The 24,912-nt window shown below is 41.0% G+C and overlaps 2 protein-coding genes across 2 annotated transcripts; one reads left to right on the top strand and one right to left on the bottom strand.

The window, feature by feature from the left end:
• Positions 1-74: 74 nt before the first annotated feature.
• On the bottom strand, positions 75-6,920 carry scyl3 (SCY1-like, kinase-like 3). Its single transcript, XM_070832850.1, has 14 exons — positions 6,653-6,920; positions 6,356-6,540; positions 5,924-6,109; positions 5,608-5,721; positions 5,422-5,478; positions 5,242-5,344; positions 3,951-4,062; positions 3,776-3,853; positions 3,358-3,497; positions 3,019-3,203; positions 2,635-2,806; positions 1,870-2,040; positions 952-1,760; positions 75-711 (listed from the first exon to the last, which is right to left on the bottom strand). Exons 2-14 carry the CDS (start codon positions 6,518-6,520, stop codon positions 649-651), a joined length of 2,355 nt encoding a protein of 784 aa, XP_070688951.1. The 5' UTR covers positions 6,521-6,540; positions 6,653-6,920; the 3' UTR covers positions 75-648.
• Positions 6,921-8,321: 1,401 nt separating this feature from the next.
• lpxn (leupaxin) lies at positions 8,322-15,797 on the top strand. Its single transcript, XM_070832875.1, has 9 exons — positions 8,322-8,350; positions 9,197-9,282; positions 9,477-9,544; positions 9,941-10,037; positions 10,355-10,615; positions 10,779-10,952; positions 11,426-11,507; positions 11,626-11,774; positions 14,998-15,797. The coding sequence occupies exons 1-9, from the start codon at positions 8,338-8,340 to the stop codon at positions 15,262-15,264; spliced, it is 1,197 nt and encodes a 398-aa protein (XP_070688976.1). The 5' UTR covers positions 8,322-8,337; the 3' UTR covers positions 15,265-15,797.
• Positions 15,798-24,912: the final 9,115 nt, after the last annotated feature.

A 24,912-nucleotide genomic window follows, 5' to 3' on the forward strand; every position in this document is an offset into this window, starting at 1 on the left:
ATGGCCCTAAAAAACTGTCCTTACTTTATGAAAGTAAATCTAGCAAATGTCTTAGAAAACAGAACAGGGTCATATTTGATACAGTAAAATCTTTACTTCACCAGCAACCAAAAAGCTACTAATAAATTATGTCATTTCTATTTCACATTCATTCAAAGTGCAAGCCTTCTATAAATCAACCCAACACATTTTGGACAAGTTGTGTCTTGCCAAAAAATATATTGATCTTCATGCCAGTAATAAAGTTGGCACATAAAAAAAAAAAAAAATTAAAGAAGCAGATGAAAACAGGATGATATTCACCTCTGATTAAGAATTATCAAGAAATGACTAATATCAGTTGGCAAACAATTAAGAATGGCTTCATTTGTCCAAGTCCAGCACGTCTGATAAGCTTCCCAAACCTTCCAGTTCAAAGGCAAGTTATCTTTATGAACAGACTGACAATAAATGTCCAGTAACCCAGCAGGAGAGGAGGATAAAAAAAAAAAAGACAACATGGCCCATCAGTCTTACTGCATCATACTGATAAATGAGAACTGGGGCAACTTTCGGCTTACTGGCCGTCTAAAATGGTACATCTTGAGGATTTGAGTTTTCCAGTGGTCAGGTCTTCTGCTCCAGATGAAGCAGACGGATGAATCGTCATCACCAGGCGTTCTCATCCTCCCAGTTGAGGTCATCTCCATCTCCCCAGCCATCTGTCTCCATCTTTGAGAGAAAAAGAAATCAAATGTACACAAAGAACGATCATCACTAAGATTTAAGTTTGTACATGGAGAGAATTAATGTCCAAGTCTGTATTTTTGCACCTCTGGTTCTGATGGTCCTTATGTTGTCTGTATTGCTAAGAAAGCCAGAAAAGTATTGAGACGCATTCGTTTGCCTCACTTCCACCTTAAATACCTGATCCAATCAAAACCCTGGGGAATAAAACATCACCCAACTCACCTCGGTCAGGTTGGCAGCTGCGAACTTGGCAGTGAATGTTACAGTATCGATGGATGAGTCGACCTGCAGAGAATTAGTGTTCTCTGAAGAAGATGTAGAGAGTCTGGCGCCACTCACACCGCTCTCGTCCAGAGGCAGCAGAGTCGGAGAGGACAGCTTGATGTCTGGCACCATGTCTGCAAACAAATCCAGCTCTGGGTCTAGCTCTGCCTTTTTCTTCACTTTGATGGTGAACTCCTCCCCCAGACCTTCCGTCCCACCATTCTTCTGTGGCACTGTAGGTTTGGGCTTGGGGTTTAACGGGCTGAGTGATTTCTCGGAGTCTCTCTCTTCTTGAGCCCAGCCGTCGTCCCACGAGGAAGTGGTCTTACTCTGTGTGGATTGTCGCTGTGCTGAGATCAGTTTGAGGGGTTTGGAGGAGCCCAGCCTCAGTGCTTCAGGAGCATGTTTCACAGGTGTGGTCGTGCCCCCTCTGGGTGGCGCGAGTATGACTGGGTCTGACAAAGGAGCCGTGGGGGAGAGATCTGATGTAGGTTCAGTGTCCTCGAAGTCGTCCCACGGCTCCTCTTCCATGTTGGGGTGTGAGATTGGAAGTCTGTTGCTGACTGGATCTCCTCTGTCCGAGGCCTGAATGTGGATCTGTACCGACTTTCCATCTCTGCTCTCGCTCTCTTCATGGTCACTCCAGTCAGGCCAGTCTTCCGTCGGGCCCTCTAGTCTGTCAGCCTGCTCTGGGCTGTAAGACAGTGGCTCCATCTCACTGTCCTGACGAAAGCCGTTCAGAGGCAGAGACATCTGTCTGCTGACATCTGAAATGTGTCCCCCAAAAAAAACAAGACAAACTGAGCTGCAGGCACAAAAATGTCAAACTGTGAATTCAAGTTAAAATGACTTGACGGAGGGGGGGGGGGGTCATACCTGACTTTGGTGGCAGAGGGTAAGCTCTTGGAGTCTCCCTACTACCCGCTAAACTACCCATGTGACCGAGCACCAGGCCTTCAGTCCCTGACGGTCTGGGGAACAAATTCAAGACTTTTGAAGGCTGAGCCATCTGAGGGTGGGAGCCTCCGACGATATGGACAGGTGAAGCTTAAAAAAAACAGAGGGAAAGCAAGACTGGTGTTGACACATGTTTGATAATCCCAACGCCTTGTACTAATGTACACCTTCAACTGATCCAAAAATACTGCTACAAGGGCTTCTCCTGTAGTCAAACAATCATCATTTCACCCTCCCTGTACTGGTTAACTGACGATTTTAAAATTACAATCATGATTTTACTTGTACCCCAGAGCTTTTTTTCCCCCTGATTTAACTCCTGAGCTTGAAATGGAATAAAATGTCCCCTCTGTCCCACATTACAGACTCAAAAAGGGGCATCCAGGAGCCTTAACTGTTTAAATGACTCCAGTCTTAAATCACTTCTCAAAACATTTGTCTAAACTTTGTATTAACATTCTAGGATTGTTTGGTTTTTTATCATATTGTTTATCATAGTACCACAAAGGAAACCACTGCAGAATTTTGGTAATGCACATCTCTACTTTAAAGTTGTACAAATAAAATAGTGAAGTGAAGTTTATAGATAATTTAATGTCTACATGGCACTTTTGTGTGCGTTTTAAATCATTATGACAAAGCACCTTTCATTGTTATTGTCATTAGTAGGCATGTGTTGCTTACTTTCGGGTGTGACCTCTGTAGACTTGGTGAAGTTGGGAGTGGTGCGTTTAAAGACCTTGGTTCTCTCTCCACCAACCACCACTTGAGCCCCCAGCAAGGGCACCAACACAGCCAGACTCTGCAGTGTCATGGCAACTAGAGAATCGTTGGTGTCCCTCATTCCTAACAAAACCTGCAAGCAGGAACAAACGAAAAAAAAAGATTATGTACCTATAAGACAATGGCATTCATGTTAACCCTCACAACTCTTTTTTCCCCCAAATGTACTTTTCATGTTCCAGACATCGTATGAAAGCGTATTTCCCCAAATGTTCCAAACATATTTCTTTAAATTTAGCTCTGTGTCTCTGATATCAAAATTCTGGTACTATGCCAACAATCCACCTGAGGTAAGATCTGGTTTTTGAGTTCATCGTGGGAGAAGAAATCGGCGTAGATGTGGATGTGACCCAGCAGCACGATCCGGATGTGTTCCTCGTTGACCTTGAAGAGCTTGAGGAGCTGAGGAATCACGTGTTTACGGTAAAGTGACACAGACAGCAGGCATTCTTCACCGCTACCACTGGAATCTGTGTGCACAGACAAAAAAAAAAAGAAGAGAGGAGAATGAACAACAACCACTCACAATTTCACATGACAGTTGCCTGCCAGCTACTGTACACTTCTGTCTCTTTGACAGGGGATTAAAAAGAGTTATTATTAGCTGCAAGAGATCCACCTTACCCTTCTTTGGCCTTAGAAGATGAGGCAGGAAGCTTTTGACAGCCATGGGTTCTGCAAAAACGAGAGAGTTGAGGAGTTTGGGGACGAGGCGTGCAGCTATCAGCTCTTCAGGGAGACTCTGGACTCGGTCTAGAAGAAACCTACACACACACACACACACAAACGCACAATAAGTATGTTGAGGGGATCCATGGCAAAATAAGATGTAGTTAAAATCATACAATAAATAATTAAGGGAATGTCTATGAAACACTATTTTAACTTGTTGTAACGTCCTTATCTTACCTATGCTACCTATAACACAATTATACATCTGAGAGAGTTGTATCAATCGGAAAACATTATGACACATAAATAAAAATAAAAGACAAGACAATAAAAAGGACCATATGCAAGTCAAGGCTATGTAGTTTCTCACTTAAAGAATTCATTCTTTTCTTCTTCCGTCTTCAAGGTCAGGCTCTTCAGAAAATTCATCACTTCCAGAAAGTCATTTCTGTTCATAGAGACATACATGGTGTGTTAAGAAAAACAAACAAATAATTTTTTGGTATGTATTGTTAACAACAAAAGACAAACATTACCATACTCACCTGAAAAAGTCGTGAGTCAGCAAGGAGCTGAGTGGAGTTCGAGACAAGGGGTTGGAGTTCAGCAGACCTGCCTGCAGGGTTTTCTTTAGACTGTCAGACAGATCCTGCGACACTGGAAACACCAAAGGAAAGGATGAACAGGTGTAAGAGAAAAATTCTGTAACATGCGACAGTATTGGGTGTGTGGCCGACTAAGAATCTAAATTTACACAGTAGAACCTGATTGGTCAAGTCTTGACTATTGCTGAATGTTGACTCATGTTTATTCTTAGTTGGGTCACTGTTTTCTTGTTGTTAGCCGACTTAGTAAAGAAAGAGACGTCGGGGTAGTGACACAGGAAGCGTATGTGGGTGCGCTGCTGTCCATAGCACTGAAATACAGAGAGAGAGAGTGTGTGTGTGTGTGTGTGTGTGTGTGTATATATATATATCTATAGATAGATAGATAGAGAGAGAGAGAGAGAGAGAGAAAGAAAGAGAGAGAGAGAGATGGTTTCTTAGCCTGTTTGCTTTTTGAGGTTGTGTGTTGTACATTTGGCCCAAATTCTATTATCTTCCAACTGTAGCAAACCACAGACTGAAGGGAAATGACAGGGAAGTGAAGGGACAGTCCGAGAGAGAGAGAGAGAGAGAGAGAGAGAGAGAGAGAGAGAGAGAGAGAGAGAGAGAGAGAGAGAGAGAGAGAGAGAGAGACTGTAAACAGCTGTTTCTATGCAACTCCTCCTGTTGATTTTGAGTGACTATTTTATCAGTTTTGTTTAGTACAGCACCACCCAGCCGTTGTCCAAGGCACTATGGATTTTAGATGCACTCTGTTAACTTGTGAAGTTATTTCCCCAGACATTGTGGGCTATTTGGTACCTAAAAAGATTTAAGATGCTGCGACAATGGTCCTGAAACTCGCAAAACTCAGTCTAACATGGTGATTTATTCGAGCACACTAAGAAGACTGGTTGAAAGCACATTCATTTAATTAAAATTTAACTGTATTATTAAGAGGCTAGTATTTATATAAAAATTGGATATATATTATGATTAATTTGGGAGAGACCAAATAAATCTATGTAAAATCATACATTCAGCACCCCCCATAACCCGAACAGAATGATCCTTTGTTTTATAACCACTTTTTCATGCCACTGAAATAATTCGACTGTGAGACTGCCAGTCACATCGGGCTCCTTAGATCAAATCACCAAACAGTCGACTATTCGGGGTCACCTCTAAACATTTCAGATGAGGTCATTAGCAACCGTAGCAGCGAACACTACAAAGCCGTCGCTCAACTCACCATAGCCATTCAGGTGAGAGAGGAGGGCTTCCACCATCATTCCAAAAGAGTAACAGTCCCGGGAGTGAGCATTTTTATCCAGAAGCATTTTAAAGTCTTCAACCTGTCAACAACATGTTTATGTTCATGAGAACTTATACACAAAATTAGACGTTTTTCATGACATGTTAATCTACTCACTTGCTCTTCTGGAGGAACACAGCTGGCTTCTCTCACGTTCTTAATGCTTGCGAGAAACTGAGGAGTTGAAGAAAATTTTAAATCAAGACATCCAGCTGATGTACTAAGCTGGTCCTCACATGTCAAAGGAGCTTTTCATTTTTAGAGGATAGGAAAGAACATTCTACTTATTATTCAGTCTCTTACCTCAGGCGTTGCTTCAGAAAACTTGCAGACAGTCTCCATGCCTCCCAATTTCCACTGACCATCTTCACTGACAAATACAGATGAAATGCAGACGTTGTTGTGGCTTGATTTGCCCTGGTGGTTCAGGAAGACAGATTAGGCCACTTGAAGACAAACTAGACACCAAATGGCCTTTAACTAATGTGAAACCTCAGTAGTTACTTTAAATAATGACGCCTTCAGGCAAAGTTTTTCTTTCTCTCATTCATTAATCTCTTGTATTAAGATAATTGTGCATGGGGCCACTTGCATCCGGAGCAAGACTCTTTTTGCTTACCCTCTCGTGCAGAAAAACAAGTGCCAGTAGGAGATCGTAGATGCCTGCACAGATTTCCTCTGGGGACAGGCTGTCCAGCAGCAGCTCCAGTGGCTGCACACGCTCCGTCACCAGGTGGATGCCGCCGTCCTGCACTGAGCAGGACAGGAAGCGAAGCAGACATGGGTGCCTCAAGGTCTTCAGGTGCTGCAGGAAATGAAAGTAACCTCATATAAAAAGTGAATGTTGTACAGCTACAGGAAAATCCATCAGCTGGAACCGATTATGCAGCCTCAGTGCCAAAATCACTCATTAGCAGCTTCAGTCAAACATATACTTCTGTCACTTGAAAGCATACAGACATTTTTTGCTGGCACTGGTTCTACAGAAGCCTTGGGTACTTGAGCACTGCCAGTCTGATGTGGGACCAGGACGTGGCTTCAGTATGACTACCTTAGCAGCTTTGTTGACTTTGTCTTCGTTGCCCCGCTTGTGAACAAACACAGACGCAGGTTTGCCATCCTGGAGCATCGCCGAGTACATAGTGAGTCCTGAGGGCAGGGTCAGGAGTGGCTCCTCCAGAGTGCAGCTCCGCACCGCGCTGCTCTCCGCACCCATGGCCGCGCTCGTCCCTGGACCTGGGGGGACGTGAAACACGCAAGCCACATGTAATACGTGAACATGAAGTTGTCAGTCGTTAAACATGCAAACAGTGCGGCTTGTTACAGAGTGAAGTTGACACACTGGTACCTGTTTCCCTGCGTTGGATGTAACGCTGCTACGAGAGAAGTTAGCTTGTGTTGTTGGTAGTTTAGCTGGCTAACCTCGGCGCTACGTTAGCCAGCTTGTCATTGCTATGCTTGTCGGCCGCACTTCCGCCTCCAAACGTTCATGCTAGTCGCGATGTGTCGCTACGATAACCCCGTGGTTTTACCCAAAAAACTGTTAAATACAAAAACTCACGATAAATTCGTGGTCGCTTCTTGTCAAATCAAGGATGCTAACGTGGAGCGAAAGCTGCGCTGTAAACATGGACTCTTCCGGTAAAAGACGAAACCACCAGAGTAGGGGACAGTGTTGCTTTCAAAATATTAAAAATCACCACCTGAGGCTTATTTGCTTGAGAGTTTGGAAAATATTTGTTGTGCTATAAGTATCTATATGCATAAAATATAAAATTGTACAATGATTGACTTGCTTACAAGTTATAAAATGTAAAAAAAAAAAAAAAAAAAAACTACCCCTGCTCTGACAGCTAATAGTTACAACCAAAGTGGTGCGAGATAACGCAGGTATGTCCGCAGAGAGGTGACCATATGGTGACTAAACTGGAAATAGGAATAGTTTGTGTCCGAAAAACACTTTCAGGTGTCTGTGGTCCTTTAGGTGTCTTTCTTTGGGTCGCCACTTAAGGAGCGACGAGGAACCCTGGAATAAAATCCATTTTATGTAGCAGTTGACAAATGTACCCCGGTGTGGTGAATTAAGGGATAGTTTTTGTAATTCTGCTTTAACACTATGCTGGATGCAATGCATGACGCTGTGTTGAAGAATCCCATCCAGCCCACTATATGAACACCAGTGGAATATTTGAAGTGAAGAGCCGTCATGTCCTGATTGTTTCTGGCTTTTTCAAACAAATAATATACACGTTTCACTCTATTTATCTGCTTTTGCAAATGGGGTTGTGTTACATAACCTGCCAACATTGGCTGTTAATTGCTATGGTCATATTACAGTTGAAGCATTTAAGTTTCTTTGTGTGTTTTATGTGTGTATTGATGAATTTATCGTTCAAATATTATTAATAAATACTAATAAACTGATCATCTGTCCCAAGAGTGTGTGGAAGTGTGTGTCACCAAGAGAGCACTAAAATTGTATTTCCTTTCCACTTTTTGTCTGTTTTTACTATTTTCTAGACAATTAACTTGTTCTTGTTTTTCAGTTCATTGTGTTTTTAAAAGCATTTTTGTGGCTCATGTAAAGCACTTTGAAAGTCTGTTTGTGTTTGAAAATATATATAAATATACAAATAAACACCATGTCTTAACACTTGAAGTAATCTTAAATGGAGGTCATGTGTCCAGTACTGTGAGTGTATTAACATATTGTCATATACATAAAAGCACAGTCAAGTTATGATATGGTTTCATAAGACCTGAAAACATTTAACAACTGAGCACAGGTCTCAGCTGCTATCTCACTTGGTATCTCACCTACACTGTTCAGAAACTGTTCTCCTCTTCAGGAGAAAACAGCAACTCCTCATACCGACTATGGTAGTGTTTTGACTCAGTAACAAATGAGAGCACATCTTTGCCAGAGGAAGTGACGGTTTTGAACAGATGAGAAATTGGGTTGGTTACTTTAGTAACTAACCGGCTGCTAAAAAAACATCCACTCACACTCAAGTAGCGAGAGCAGGAGACACCATGGAAGAGCTCGGTAAGACAGCTGTTTGTCATGTGTTGCACCGCTGATCATCCTCAGAGTGATCAGTGGACAGATTGTTAGATATGGAGCGATTAATGTAATTTTATATATACTCACTGAAAGGTGCTATGATTTATAAAACAGTAGTGAGTAGAAGAATTGATCACAAAAGAAGACAGTACGTATTCTATCTATTACTATACTATACTATACTATACTATACTATAAACTGCTTTTAAATGCTGTTGAGTGTGTAATCATTTTATTTGAACTTTTATTAATGCTGTTGTAAAAAAATCTAAATAACAATTGGACTTCATTGATCATAATCAGCAAAACAATACAACAATATGATTTAATTTTATTATGTTCAAAAGGTAAACGTAGGGTGTGCAAATAGGACAAAAGACAAAAGTGCAAAAAGGTCAACATTTATTCTTTTCTTTTCAACAGCATTAGTGTCTGCTTCTCTATAAAAAGAATTTATTCATACAAATATCTTCCCATTATCTTACATGTTACATCTATGAATATATTGTGTGAAGGAGAAAGTTGAATTCAGTGCAATACTTGGCACCAGAGTCTTGCAACATTATTACAAGTTTCACTTCTGCAAGACTTCACACATGCATCACTTCCTGAGGAAGCTGACTTTACATGAGGCAACCTCAGACTGATCTGTGGGTACCTTGACTCAGTCTCACTTCACACACAATATTTCACAGATTGAAGCGATGCACATCCTCTGGTCCGCATAATCAATGTGCTTTAGTGGTCGTGTTGTGTGAATACATGTATGCATGCGTATTTATGTTTATATGTGTGGTTAGAAGATTCATGACCTGGATCCTTCCACAGACTTGCTGTTGGCGGAGCTGGCCGTGAATTCAACAGGTTCAGGGAGTGTCGATGAGAACAGGGGCAACGATCCAGCTGGTGTAGAGGTGAAGCAATAAAAGCCATAAAAAAGTCATAAAAATTACAAACTTGCAACATATCTTAATGATCACCTACTTCAGTTGTAGTGGAACCTGAAATTAAGCCTCAACAAACCAGGATACAAGTTAACATCTGTATCTTTGTAATCCTGGTACTTCAGTCACAGAAAATCCAGTATGTTTTGGTTGTGTGTCCACAGGTGCCAGGTGCAGGTTATACTAGGCTTGCCAATAAAGGAAAAGGCTCAACCTGCTCAAATGTCTACAGGTGAAGCACAAACTTGAGCTTCCTATTTACCCCTGATTGACATTGTCATTGCTTCAACTGTGTTGAGGAAAGAGGAAATTACTTGACATTCATTGCACAGCATAATTATAAGGTCCTCCACTTTTAAAGCATCTTGATGTACACGACGATCCTACTGAACTATTTACAACCAGATTTTTTGGCAGATCCTTTACTGTAAATATTGCAACTGACATCAGATAAGTCGATCTCTGTGTGACTTCTGTGCAGATTTGTAACTCCACGTCATCATTGTAAAACATCACCAAAGACCTCAGATTAAATTCAGAGACACAGTTTTCCCTTTGTATGAACTTCTTCAGTAATTTGAGAATTTGCGATATTATGCTGGTTTATTCACTCCTCTCTGGATTTTAGCGATCTGCCAGCTCCTGTGGCAGCTTCCATGAACTATGACTCACCCACTAAGGAGCTTGACTCCATCTTGCAAGATCTGATGAGTCTGGGACAAGGGGTGAGTACAGCATCTACAAGTGCATGTCTCAGAGTGATTGAATTTTCAGTATGTATCGGTATGGTAAAGAATAAATCACAGCAAATACTCTACTGTTCCTCTTTTTAGTCCAAATAAATTGGTGGTGAATGTGGTAAGAGAGAACAGTGGCTGTGCAGTACAGAAACTTTCCAAGCACGAGTGACATTAACCAGGTTCAACAACAGAGGGCAGCATTGTACTAATATCAACAGCCTCAAGTACTGACTTTTGATGATTTGAGGCATGATACATATCTCAAATTATAGATATATGTGCTTATTTGCATCATCATTTAGGATCCAGCGTCTTCAACGACCCCACCACCACTTGCACAAAAACAGTCTGTGAAAAAGAAAACAGAAGACGGTCATCAGGAGAACAAGGCGAGCAGCAGCAGCAGCACAGCAGGTTCAGATGCAAAGGCCTCGACTGAGAGCAAGAAAACAGATACTATAGATGACCTGCTTGGAGGGCTGAGCTCTGACCTGGAGAAGATTGGCGTACACACCACAGCCAAGGGCCACTGTGCTTCCTGTAACAAATGCATTGTAGGAAAGGTACAGTAATTCACTCAAACAAGTGGGCAAACATTAAATTCTATGTCCTGCAGAAGAAAAAAAAAGCAAATGGAAATGCAAAGTCAGCCTGAGCCCACAAGACAAAACAGTTCAAATTCAAACATTCTTCCTCGTTCTCCTTGCACTTTTCCCTTTTCTGCAGATGATCACAGCGCTGGGCAAAGTATGGCACCCTGAACACTTTGTGTGCGCAGCATGTAAGACGGAGCTAGGCACCACTAGCTTCTTTGAGAGAGACGGACAACCGTATTGTGACAAAGATTACCATCACCTCTTCTCTCCTCGTTGTGCCTACTGCAAGGGGCCCATACTGCAGGTTAAGAAAACTACATCTTTGTGTTTACTGTTTGTTGATGATGTAAAAAGAGATCATTTTCTAACTATTCAGGACTCCTATTTATACACTTAAAGCACACACTTGCCTTTGTTTGATTCTGATTTATACTCTTATTTGTTTTGCCATGTATTACATCCACTTATTTTACACAACAATCATTTGAAGATTGGATGATGACATACAGTAGTATGTAGTTCATGTTTCAAGTCGTATCCCACATGCCATCTTAATAAATAAAGCACAAAACCATATTGAGATTCTGGGCTTAAGCTGCAGACCAAAGTCATTTATCAAAAACTAGTGAAACTTCTCCTATGATTCACTTAATGCGGTTCACAGTCCTCATTTTTGTGCTTCCTGACATCTGTACACGTGAGAAGAGACAAACCTTACTAATCCTTAAAGGAAGTAAAAGCATGATGTAATATTTCTTTGTCTGGCTGGTTCACCAGAAAATCCTGACAGCTCTGAACCAGACCTGGCACCCCGAGCACTTCTTCTGTACACACTGTGGAGGCCTGTTTGAATCTGAAGGTGAGTGGTTTGCGCATTCATTTCTCTCCACCGGAAACTTCAGCTTCAGCAAAGAGTTGGAAATAATATGATCTATTATCACTTGGAATTAATCTTATGTGTCTTACACCTGTCCCAGAATTCCAAGAAAAGGATGGAAAGCCATATTGTTGCAAGGACTTCTACTACCTCTTTGCTCCAAAGTGCTCCGGCTGTGGGGAGTCAGTGAGGGAGAACTACCTGACGGCAGCCAATGGCACCTGGCATCCAGAGTGCTTCGTCTGCGCGGTGAGGCTCGTACCTCAGACCACACACACGGCTCTGGCTCACATGCAAACCCTGGGAAGAAATGAGAAAGATACCCACACATTTGCTTTATTTGCAACATTTTGACCACAAGGCTGATGAAAACCGTATGCCTGATGAATACGTTGCGGTTGAAATGATGCAAATAAATCAAGGAAACCATATTCCTCAGTGTGGGTATCTTTTACATTCTCCTCAAACCTTCTTCTGTGTGCAGCATCTGGTCAAAAACGGTTCAGTGTGCAGCTCTACTTCTGCTTTACTCAGCTATGAGCAATTGTTAAACATAAAGCGCTCTCAGTAGAGATGTTCTGACATAAAGTAGCAACTTAAACCTTTCGTATTTTCTGGAAATAGAATTTTTGTAAACTAGAACATGAAATACATTTCTTCCTTAGAACTTCACCACTCAAAATTACACAAATACAATGAACAACAATCACATGAAATATGAAATACATCAATGTATGACCACCTAACACAATCACTGCTCACAACCAACAACTCACCATAAGCACAGACCTTAAACATTATTTGATGTGGAGCAGTCATTATTTTTCATTATTTATTTATTATTAAGGTCACAGTTTCACCTGGTCTTTGATAACCTACATCTAACTCCAGAGGGCAGGAGGTCAAACACTCCATTAAGAGTCTGAAGTGACACTCAAAGGTGACCTTTTTAGTCAACCTCTGCTAAAAGTAAATGAGGTAGTTCATAAAATTCAGCACCTTTGATCTTTTTGGCCTCTCACTCTCACTATGCCGTGCTGCAACCTGGTCTTGTCAACAGCAGAGAGATTTCCAAGCCATGAAATGTTACTAAAACCCCCAAAAGTTGAGGTTCCTCTGAGAGCATAGTCTTTGCTGTGCTTTTTTTTGCAGACTGTGGCACCACCGCAGTCTTCTCATCAAAAGCCTACTGATAATTAGTGGAGACTTGTGACTATAAACTATTCTGATGGGGTTGTACTATGATCTTAACACTAATGTTAAGAGTTACACCTGTGCTTCTACTGCCAAGACAAATCAAAATGTCAAAGGAAATGTCTGTAATCAGCCACAGGACGATATGCAGCATCCTATAGTATGGTGATCCTCTGAAGGGCTGTCTTTGGTCAAAATTTCATTTTATCTAATACTTTGGTTAATGACTGCAAAACACATAACAAGCCCATCAGCCTTAGCTGTACTCTGAGTTTAGAGCTAATTATCAAGCACCAATGTTTTTGGTGCCATTTGTTTATCTGTTTGTGGGCAGAATTATGGAAAAACTACTGGCCTAAACTACTAAGTTCTTCATAAAACTTGGAGGACCAGTGTAGCATGAGCCAAGGAAGAACCCATTACATTTTGAAGCAGATCTGGATACAACACGCAAACAGGGAATTAATAGTGGCCTTGGCAGAGGTCTGTGCTCTCTGAGTGCACTTCTAGTTATCAAACGTTTTCATGCTAACAAACTAAACCAACAAGGTGAACATGGAAAACTTTATAGCTGCTGAACATCAACATGCTAGCATTATCATTGTAAGCATTTTAGCATGCTGCATTTATCTCAAGTAAAGCCTCACAGCACAGCTGTAGACATTTAGTTTTCTTGAAAAAAGTCTTCCTCAAAACATATTAAAGAATGATTTTGCAGATTATGTAGCTACATTTTACATTACAGCAGACCATTAATTAGCCCACACCACAGGCTAATAGATACCTTCCACGTAGCCTTTGCTTTCCATCCGTTTCTGCAGATTATCAAATTACAGAGATTTAAAACCTATGATGAGTTAAATACGGTGATCATTAAGTTCACATTTTGGAAAAGTTACATTACCATTGCATGGTAATACAATTGTGAGAGGGGTCTAATTTACTGTATATGAAATTACATTCAAAGTTTCTCTTACTAGTCAACCAAGGAAACTCTAGCATCCTACATGTCAGAGCCAGCTGCCAAACAGCAGCCACTGAAGGCTTGAAGCTATAAAATTCACATTATCCTTTTCATGAGATTCATGATCCTGTTTTGATCATCTCACATATTTGATTGAGCTGCAAGATAGGTTGAGAATGTCTATATCTAATGTCAGCATGTCCTTAAATGCACCATGAGGAGTCAAATTTACATGTTTTGATGATAACCTTATTTCAAAATGTTCATTTTCATGCAGTTCTGATGCCATGGTAAGCTTTTGAAAAGGATCAGCAGCATTATTAGTATACATGGGACTAAGTCAGGGGTGTCAAACTCATTTTAGTTCAGGGTCCACTTACAGCCCAATTTGATCTCAAGTGGGCCGGACCAGTAAAATCATAGCATAACAACCTATAAACGACAACTCCAAATTTTTCCCTTTGTTTTAGTTAAAAAAAGTACAAGTACATTCTGAAAATGTTCACATTTAATGAACTATCTTTTTACAAAACATTATGAACGACATGAAATTTCTGAAGAAAAATGAGTGCAATTTCAACAATATTATGCCTCAGTTTATCATTTACACATGTGCATTACAACTTACAGATCACAGTGTATCTACAAAGGCACAAAACATTTAGTCACAGGTAACTAGAACTGAACAATCTAGTATTTTACTTTATGATCAAAACAACTTGTCAAGATCTAGAAATTATTTCAAATTTCCATTCATTTCCACATCTGTGTAGTAATCCTGACCACCTGAAGTGACACACCGCACCATACAAACTAAAGTTGGAACTATTAAGGAAGAATGTTTAGTTATCCCCCTGCCTTGTAAATGTATAAAATGTCTCCATAAAAAATACATAAAAGTTGTGTAATGTTGACAGCAATAGAACACGTAGAATAGATTATAATAACGATAAGGTAAATTTGCCCTTTACGGAAGCCCCCAGCTCCAGACATGTTTTATTGGCAGCTCCAGCATGAACAGTTTGCTTGCTTGACAGTGTTGTGTGACCCCCCGTGGACAAATTTGAAATAGCAGTTAATGTCTCTGTAATTTTTACACTGCAAAGTCATCCTGCAGGCCGGATTGGACACTCTGGCGGGCTGGTTTTGGCCCGCGGGCCGTATGTTTGACAACCCTGGGCTTGGCCCTGGCAAGTCATTTGCACTATTCTTCTTCCTTTATGTTACCATCTCTAACCTTTTTTCTGTCTCTCTTTGTCCTCTGCCTTTTCCCACATTACTTTCCACATGTTTCTCTTCTGTTCTTATATCCAGGACTGTCTGAAGCCCTTCACTGATGGTCGTTTCATGGAGATGGATGGTCGACCCCTCTGCTCACTGCACTTCCACTCGCGGCAGGGCACTCTGTGCGGTGGCTGTGGTGAGCCCATCACAGGCCGCTGCATCTCTGCTCTCGGTTGCAAGTTTCACCCTGAGCACTTTATGTGTGCCTTCTGTCTGCGGCAGCTCAGCCAAGGCATCTACAAGGAGCAGAGCGGGAAGCCATACTGCTCAGCTTGCTTTGACAAACTCTTTGTGTGAGACAGCACATAATATCGAAATAATGCAACAGAGACCAATCAAATGCTGCATCACTATCATTGCTCAGATTATAACTTCCTCATAATTTGATTGATAAATTAAAATACATTATAACTACATTAATCTTACATTAGAATACATTAGAATTACAATACAAGACAGAGTTTGCATTGGTACAGATGAGCAATAAATGTATTACTTCCAGCACTTCATGGCAAAATGAGGTACTTGACATTTTAAGTGATTTTGGAAACGATTGTAATAAAGTACAAATTAAGAGTGTATAATATGAAATGTGACATAAATTCATAGTAGATTGTGTAAAAATATGAATGAAAAAAATGGAAAAAGCATTGGAACATAAGTAATGACATGGTTGTAAAACAAGGAAAACACCTATTTCCCATTGAAGAAAAGTTTTACATGTGAAATTTGGATGCTTTTAAAAGGTGTGTCGCTGACACCTGGGCTGAATTTTATGGGATTCCATATATCATGATCACATAAAATTTATAAATGGAGAAAGAAAAACACAGAGGTGCAGTTTTAATCTGTGGTTTCCATTAAGCTATCCTCAGTTTGCCATAGGACTTGGCAGTCTGGAGATACTCTCTGGCAGTACGGAACACTTCGTCAAGGGGCTTGTCTATGCGGCCTGATAGCTTGTATTGGCAGTGACTGGCATGGAATCGACGTGCCAACCTGAGTTTCCTCTTACTCCGACTTACCATTTGGCCCCTGGCATGCAAAGGATTCAAACATCCTCTTCATTCTCCACACAGGCTCCTTTATAGACGCCTATGGAAGATTAATGAAGGTGGTGAGGTGAACAAAGGTGGTTTCAGAAGGAGCTCCTTCACATCACTGCATCTCTTCAGCGACTCACTTTGACTGCTGAGTGATGAGTCAACCGCAAAGTGTTTTAGAGAAAATTTATTTCTCGTGATGTACCTTGCGTGTCCGGACCCATTTTCTCTGTTCCCTGACTTTTTTTTTTGTTCACTCCTACTGATAATTAATGGTGTGAATGTCACGGTGAATTAGGATGCAGACAAGAGTCGATCTATTTAAAAATAGATTTTGTTGTCAGGTCCGCAGATTCATGTAATCAAATCAATGTCTGGCACCATTACAAAATGTAGGAAAAAAATCACTACTTGCAAGTTATCTGCCCTTTCAGGGGGGAGAAAATCTTCCATCAACTCTAGTAATTCTTGAACTGAAGCAGAAGTTTACATGAAGCTACAAAATTCACATTATCCTCTTCAACCTTGTTGGTGCTGTTTAGGCCACAAACATCTGACACTGCATGTCCTTTAATTCACCACCAAGGACGATCTGACAATTGCGAGTTGATTAACAATTTCAAGAAGTTTCAAATCTCTGCAACTGATTTTCAAACAGTACTAAACATGGAAATCATTGGAAGGTATGAAATGAATAAATGAATTATGGTGTAAGAAATCGGTAACTGAAATAAAAAGTAAATGAGGTTGATTAAGGGATAGTTGATACATCAGAAAAGCAACCAGTCTCAAGCAGTTACAATAATGGTAACCAAACAAAATGTTATGAGTTTCCACCTCTGTAGAATATTGAGTTTCTTACTGATTTACCAAAATTTTATCTTAGCAAACAGCGTCTTATCTTCAGATGAACACTGGCTACTCTTTGTTGACCCTGTAGGCAGCTTTCCTAAGCTTTTCCTCAAGTCACTCAGACTTACCGTGTGAAGTTAGTGAGCGAGTGTGAACGGAGGTGGGCATTAATCATGCTGTCATCACTGTCAGACCAGGCCTCTCATATGGACCGTGCATCATGGAAGAAATGTGAATGTACCGTGTTAGGTTAAAATCCAAGTTCGTAAGTGTTTAACGATCTAACGGCCTTGTGCCCAGATTCCTACTGAACTCAAAGACATACTGTGAATGTTAAATGTTAAATATGCTTACACCTGAGAGATTTGAATTTGGTGTTATAAGATACAAGCGTAGGTGCTCTTTCCAGCATGAACCGTAGAACAACATCATCTTGGATCTGATCTGACACCTTGGCATGTGACACAAGTGTAAAATTTCACATCGTCACATGAGTCGAGGGATGATTATGTTCAGTAGTATTAAAAATGTTTCTCTTTGCACCATTCCCTGTCACAACTGCATGCTATTATGGGTGGACTCGCTAAAACTGTCCTATAAGACTTGTTAAATACTCGCTTTCTTTCATCAAAGAGCCATAAACTAGCTCAAATTCAGTGAAAACCTCAGACGTACATGTGACCACTCATCGTAGCCGTTGAATGCATTTACTTAAAAACAGACAACACTGGAGCTTTGAAAATTATCAGAGAAGTATAAAACAAAAATATGATGTGGGGAAAGAAATTTTGACATTCACAGAAAAAATACGAGTGTTATCATATGGCTGAGCGAATGGGGAGGGAAAGGGTTCTCTGGCACGTAGTAAAAATGAGAAAACATGAAATGTGAGCGGGGGTCTTTTTTAAAGGGCGGCGAATAAAGGGCCGCCTGTGGAAAGCAGAGAGAGAGAGTAACTCAGGTGACATTTACAGCAGTGAAACAGAGTACGAACAGTCTGGGAGCGCACTGGGCCATGAGATGGCAGCTAGAGCTCAATGGGGGAGGGAAAGAGAGTGAGGTATATATTGGGACATAATGGATACTGGCGATGTGGGAGACAGGGTGAGGAGGGCAGGGGATGAGGAGTGTGGTTGCAAGAGTTACCCCTGTGTGACACTGAAACCCAACACTTCCCTCCACTCCTGTAAAATGGCTGTGTCCGCTAGGCCACCCCTGATGGGGTCGGTAGATCTGCCTGTCCAGACCTATTCAGCCCCTCGGTGGGCGGCTGGTGCTGCCCCGCCCTGTAAAGCTCACATCAGCTTTGAACCCATAACTGTCAGTTTGGTCTTAGGTACAGACTCACTCATTAATCAGTACATTTGCTTGTAGACACGCATCCATGGAAACCCCAGCTGGAGACAACTCCCGTTGCAAATCAGTCCTGACAATGTGAAATCACAGCTCCAGTAGGTGCAGTAAAACATGGATGGATCAGATTACTGTAACATCATTACTTGAACTTAACAAGTCACTGCATCTATTAGGAATATAAGTGGATGCAGGTTCATTACACACTTTCATCACATGCAACGATGATTGTATTGGAGTTGCAGAGATGAGCCACCACCATTGTGGTCTAAACAATACAACATAAGCACCTGTCATTTCTGGTAGCCACCTTTATTTGCATTTGAGGATAATGAACATCCTCTAACACACACAAGCTGAGTTCATCGTCGTAACTGCATGTAGCAGCTGCTCCAATGTAAACTGGGAAATTGGTGGAAGATGATTCATCTTAACTTGTTTGCTGAATATTTTAGCTACTGCATTACATTTCAAAAAACTGTCATAACCTCTCATCATGAAGCTGAACAGCAGTCAGCTGGCAGAGGCGAAACCAGGATGTAACTGGAGCAGCCAGAATATCAAAGCATTATGTGAAGAACTAAAGTTGTCTGAACAGGAAAGAGCTGCTGTATCCATCGTTATAGGCCAAACACGTACATCCAAATTTCAGTGCTCCGCAAAAGTGTTCTGGTAAGTATACAGTGCCTGTTTAGAGGACAAAGTCTTGAGTTAAATAGAGTGTTTCTTTGCAAGCGTTCAAATGAATGTGTTTTTAACAGCAAAGGAAAAGTGACAACTTCAACACCTCAGTAATTACTTCCACACAGAGAGAAGTTGAGCTGGAGAGCAGCTCCACTTTTGGGTGTGTTTGTTTTGGCGTTGTGCTGATGCTGAGTGCAGGTATCACACCTGATTCATGACTAGCTGCTCTGTCCAGAAGGAACCTCTTGTTGTCCTTGGCTGAACACTGAGTGCTCCTTGCTATCTCACACTCTCTCACACACACCAAAAGGCCCATGAATGTGCACCCACAAACCCAACAAGCTTGTAAATACTATTTGTGGATTTTAATACAAACAGATTTAGCTCACCCACACACGCACAAATACATTCACATGCAAACAAATCAATTCGGACGTATGCACGCTATCGATGGGTTTGGTCAACACTGTCAACACACATACACAAATGCAAAACACATGCGTGCACATAAACATATAAATACTATTTATGAGTTTGGTCTCTGTCGCTCTTTCCATGTCTCTCTCTCTCTCTCTCTCACACACACACACACACACACACAGCCAAAAAACTATGGTCTTCTTAGGTTTAGTTGACACAAAGCATATCTGTGCAAGCATTACTGCCCTCTCTGTGTGCTGGCTGATCCGTAACCAAGTGAACTGAGGGTTAGTTTTATGGGTTAAATGGAGACAGCTATGGAAGGCTCTCAAGACAGCTTCAAAACACTTCATCTCCTCTTCCTCCACTGCATGTCTTTGTCTTATCTCTCTTACATCTCCTGCCAAGTCTCTCAGTGGGACCTCCATGCTCAACATGGGAAAAGAGAGAAGGAAAGCATGGTGCACTTTATCTGGCTACTAATAACAGCACAGACCAAACTGGTTGGGGTTATGAGAAAGATTTATAAGACAGTAAGCTCCTTCTGTATGCTAGCCTTTAGTGTCAAGAAGATAGATGGTTTCATTATGCCGCTTCATTGTGTCCATGTGTGGGAGTGCGCTACAGTGTGCCACAGCGGTACAGTCTGTGATACATTCAGGGAAACGATTCTTGCGATCGATGGAGCTCTTTGAGAGAGTAAAATGTTTTGAATGGTGGGTAAGACTGTAATGATTTGGCCGTGCTCCTTGACATCACAGGACGTTGGTTTTGAATCAAGCTGAGGTTCTCACAAGGGTTAAAATTGGGCCATGGCATAGCAGGGAATCCGACACTGGAGTGGTGGGTGAGGTTGTTCAGACTTGGATATTTTGCTGCCCTGCATTGTTTTTATGGTAGATGTTTGACAGCAGCTCTTGGCTCAGCCTAGGTGGCAAGGCCGGGGCTTGGACAAGGGGTCAGACACTGAGCAGAGTGGCTCTGGGACTGGGACGGGGCCAATTGGTAATATGGCTCTAATCCAAATCCACCGCCTCTGTAGCAGCCACAGTATGGATCATTATGAGATTTGTTTTAAAGACTGATGGTTAACCGCAATACAGCCCTGTTGCCTAAGAGCGAAATGGCCTCTTGGGTTTAGACAAACTCATGGAGGTTTGTTGAGGGCTGGGAAGCCCTGCGAGGAGCAGATCAGGGCTGGCTGGTTGATAAATCACAGCCGCTGCAGGGGGAGCCCACAAGGCCGGTCTCTAGTCAAACCTCCAACAAGCCTCCTATGGAAACACTGGGAAACTTTGTGTAGAACCACACACCCACAGACAATAACATACTCTTACATGCAAAGGCATAGAATTGCACTGTAATGAGTTTAATAGTGAAACATACGCGCGCACACAAATTTCACCCTGGCAACTCCACTTGGGTTTTAAAGTAATTTCATTAGCAGGTGTTCATTTTCCAGGACCTCAGCCCCGGCGTGTTTGACAGAACATTCACATAAATTGCACTGAGAGGATTCAGGTTTGCCTTGCTTAAGGACACATTAGCTGCTCAATCCAAACCTTCAGGTCGGAGGAGGCATTTTTCTAATCACTAATCCCCCAGTGCTTTCAGTGACACCCTGTTCCCACTAAACCCATTAAGATGCAATCATAAGCCCTTGTCTGAGCCCAGGGTTCGTCCAGAGCCGTGTGATGATGGAGCTGGAGTTACTTCTTTGCATAAAAATGATTTAGTGTGCAGCAATTCAAAACCACCGCATAGCTTTCATCATAAAGATTACTTCTTCATTTTTAATATCCTGCAACTTCAGTCATTCCCGTTCCATTCGTCTGTAAAGGGAGTGGAGCACTTTACAGAAAGTTCTCTCTGAGGATATACTGCAATCCAAAATACATCAACTTCTTAAGATGTACGATTTAATTTTAAAATCTGTACTTCCCATAAAATGGGTTTTCTTACAAATGGGCTAAATCGATTGCATTTAATTTGAATTTGAATTAGTTTGGAGAATTTCCTTTAGCCAGTCAACAGCACTTAAAGCATAGATGCATTACTTGAAACAAAAGAGAGCTGTCCCCTTGATAATACATATGTTTCATATTTGCTTGATGGTATTTTTGATTGAAATTAAAAGATGTGCTTTTATATCTTGGCTACCTGTATCAACTGGACTAAAATCTAATCTAAAAATGGTTCAGTATTTTGTGATAACCAACAAAAGCAGATCCATGACAGGATCCTTCCATTTTACATCAGTCTTTTCCTCAGTACTTTGACACTGCTGCATGAGCAAAATCTCTCTCTCTCTCTCTCTCTCTCTCTCTCTCTCTCTCTCTCTCTCTCTCTCTACATCTATTTCTACGGCTCTCTTCCTCTCCTTCTCACACACACCATTGTCACATAGCAACCGACAAAGCCAAGATAAACAGGAACTCTGGGCCTATTCAGTCATTTTAATCGACATCTTCTTCACTTTCCTTCCCCCGAATGATGTCTGGCTTCAGAAAAATTTCCACTAAACAGTTGAGTCTCCATCAGGGCTTACGGTGGGATTAGAGCTCAAATTACTGACTCTGTGGCTCATTTACTCTCTGAATCCACAGTCTTCAAAACAAAAGTTGCATGTGGACATGTCCAGTGATATGATAATAGCATGAAATGAGAAACACATTTTAAGAGAGAAACTCTTTCCAGCGCCGCGGCAAGGCTTTCATGTGCAACGTTTGATGTTAGAAGACATTGAGGATGTAAAAGGCAAGAGCGGAGACAAAAGTAAAGAGTTCTGTACATTCAACTGAAGATCAGTGAGAACACGAGAAGTAGTGGCAACATTATAGGATAGGAAGAAAAATAAGAACGATTCCTCTGACAACACGGGGCAAAACAAGTACTGGGTGGAATAGACGAAAATAGGAGAGAACTACAAGTACTAACAATTATACTACTAGTATTAAGCCAGCTTGTTGTCATACATTTAGTTAATTATGTTCTTTACAGCTATTTTATGAGGCTGAACTGAGGACAGAATAATAAAACAAATGTCACATTAATATCATTTTAGACACTAATGGGATAGTGATTATAAAGCGTTTTCTCCTATGAATTACCTTGTTCAATCCAAATTAATTCTCCCATCATAAACAGTCTAGCATAAATTATTATTTACTCTGCAAACAGTTGAGCTCTTGATTACAAACTTTTTCAGTAATTATTGCTTTAATTGGAAAAAATTGTGGAACTGAACCAAACAGTATTGCCACAAAATGGCCAGTGTAATTTCACTGAAGTTAACATATGTGTTCAGTGCAGTTATGAGGTTGTGACCACTGACTAGATAACAGGAGGCTGATTCTGGTTACTGGTATGGGTCTGACTTGGTCTGTTTGCAATCTAAGTGCTTTGCTGAAGCCTGCATGCCCAAACTATTGTTATCTCCTTCTTCTGTCTGCATAACGACATGAACAACATGCCATGCCCCATTTACTATCTTCTGAGACGTTATCACCAAGTGCTGCTAGAAGACACTGCTGGCTAACTCCAGTTATGACCTGCCCCAATCACTTTCAGTTACAATGTTTCACAAACTCACTCAGGAGATAATGTGGGCATCAAGATATGCTGTGGTGATGAGGAGCACTGTGAGCCAGGACTTTCATATCAGCAGCTTTACTGCGTTACATTCATGCAGACACAGCAATGCGTTATATGGGATGGATGGTAGAAAAGGGAAAGATTCCCATACTAACCCCTTACAAGCATTTAAGTGGCTGTTATATATTTATGGTTTGTTGTGTGAGAGTGAAAATAGTGTGCATTTACGGTATAACACCATATCCTTTAACTTGGGGTTAGATCACACTATGTAGGTGTCCATGCTTGATTGGTTTTGAGGCAGATCCATATTAACAAGTGCCAAGTCGGTATGGTGACCAGACACGCTGGTCTCTCTCTCACTTTCAAGCTGGAGGTCCAAAGTCCCGACACATTTGTGTGAATCACTAAAATATGCCTATGATGTACAAATACATACAAATACATACATATGCATGTGCATAAATGTGCGGTACATTTAAGGGTTCCAGTTTGGGAATCTGAAAATATGCTCATCCTTCAAATGTGTTCTCAATTCAGAATCTCATAATTACGATAACTCTGACATTACTTGAATTTGGCATTAGGCACAGCAGTGCTTTGAGCTAAGTGCTAACATCAGCTTGCTAACTGGTGAACAATGTTAATGCTGATATGTAGCAGATAGGCTATTATGTTTATCATGTAAGTTAGGCATGTTAGCAAGCTAAAATTTGGTAATTAGCACAAAATCAAATTACACTGAGGCTGATGGGAATAACATTAGTTGTATAGATATTTGGTCATGAATCAACTTAGTTGACCTGATAGTGGTGCAAAAGGAAGAGTCACATTAACACTAAAGTGATTAAATTCATCCTGAGGTGGACATGAATGTTGGAACAAAATTTTTATGGCAATTTCTTCAGTAGTTTTTGAAAAACATTTCACTAAAAACTACAAATATATACCTTATGGAGGCACTACAAAAGAAATCAATGTATCACCAAAGTTGGGAAATATCCTCTGGTGATCATTACAGTATTCATCAAATGGCATAGCACTCCATCCAGTGGTTGTTGAGATATTTTAGTCTGGACCCAAACAGTGGGCCGACCACCCAGATGTACACTGTTCATGGAAAAAAAGGTACACCGTCTTAAAGTAAATGGTCTTACTGTTTACTGACACAAGATTTGATCTTTCTGCTAAGTTTAGAAAGCCAGACATAATCACTGTGTAGTGTATAAATGTCACCAGACAGAATTTCTACGTATTTCTGAATGGATGGTCTGATGAATCTTGAATCACTGTAAAAAAAAAAATAAATAAAAAAATAAAAGTATGACATTCAGTGTGTGATTGAGTGAGGTTAAAATGGCTCCAAATGGGGGAAGGGAGCGAAAGGGAAACTTACGAGGGACAAAATTCGAACGCCACTTCACAAGTGCAGTTGACTCTGTGTCGTGTGTACTCATGTTACTTTGTAAACTCCACTCTGTCAACTTCATTTGAGACCCTACAATATCAAAACAGAACACAGTTATCTCTGGGCGTGTGCAATGTGGTGAGTGAGCGGCCGGTACATTGGCTTGGATGTGACTTTCAATCATGGTGGCGTGCCTTGACCCAGCAGACTGCGCTAGTTTCAGCTCCGGCTCATAAATCAACCGACTGTCTCACTGAGTTGGCTGGAGAGTTCTAAACTCCCAAGAGTGTAAAGTATGTTTTTACCGTCTGCATTCAGACCAGGCTACTCTCATCAGGCCTCTGTATAGCCATAGTGGTCAGCAGGTCTCCCTTTGAAATACACCTCATGTCTGTAATGAACATGGTGTTTGTCAGCAGGTATTGCAGAGGTTTAACATGATGTACTATTTGTTATTATCACAAATGATAGCACTGAAAATATATTTTCATTATATTTTATGGATTATTCCATGACTGGAAACTACATTATCAATTGCACAAAAAGTCAAATTGCTTGACTTGCTTGATTCACTGATAACAGGTACGTCTA

This window comes from Pempheris klunzingeri, chromosome 6, assembly GCF_042242105.1.
Source record: "Pempheris klunzingeri isolate RE-2024b chromosome 6, fPemKlu1.hap1, whole genome shotgun sequence".
Classification (NCBI taxonomy): Eukaryota; Metazoa; Chordata; class Actinopteri; order Acropomatiformes; family Pempheridae; genus Pempheris; species Pempheris klunzingeri.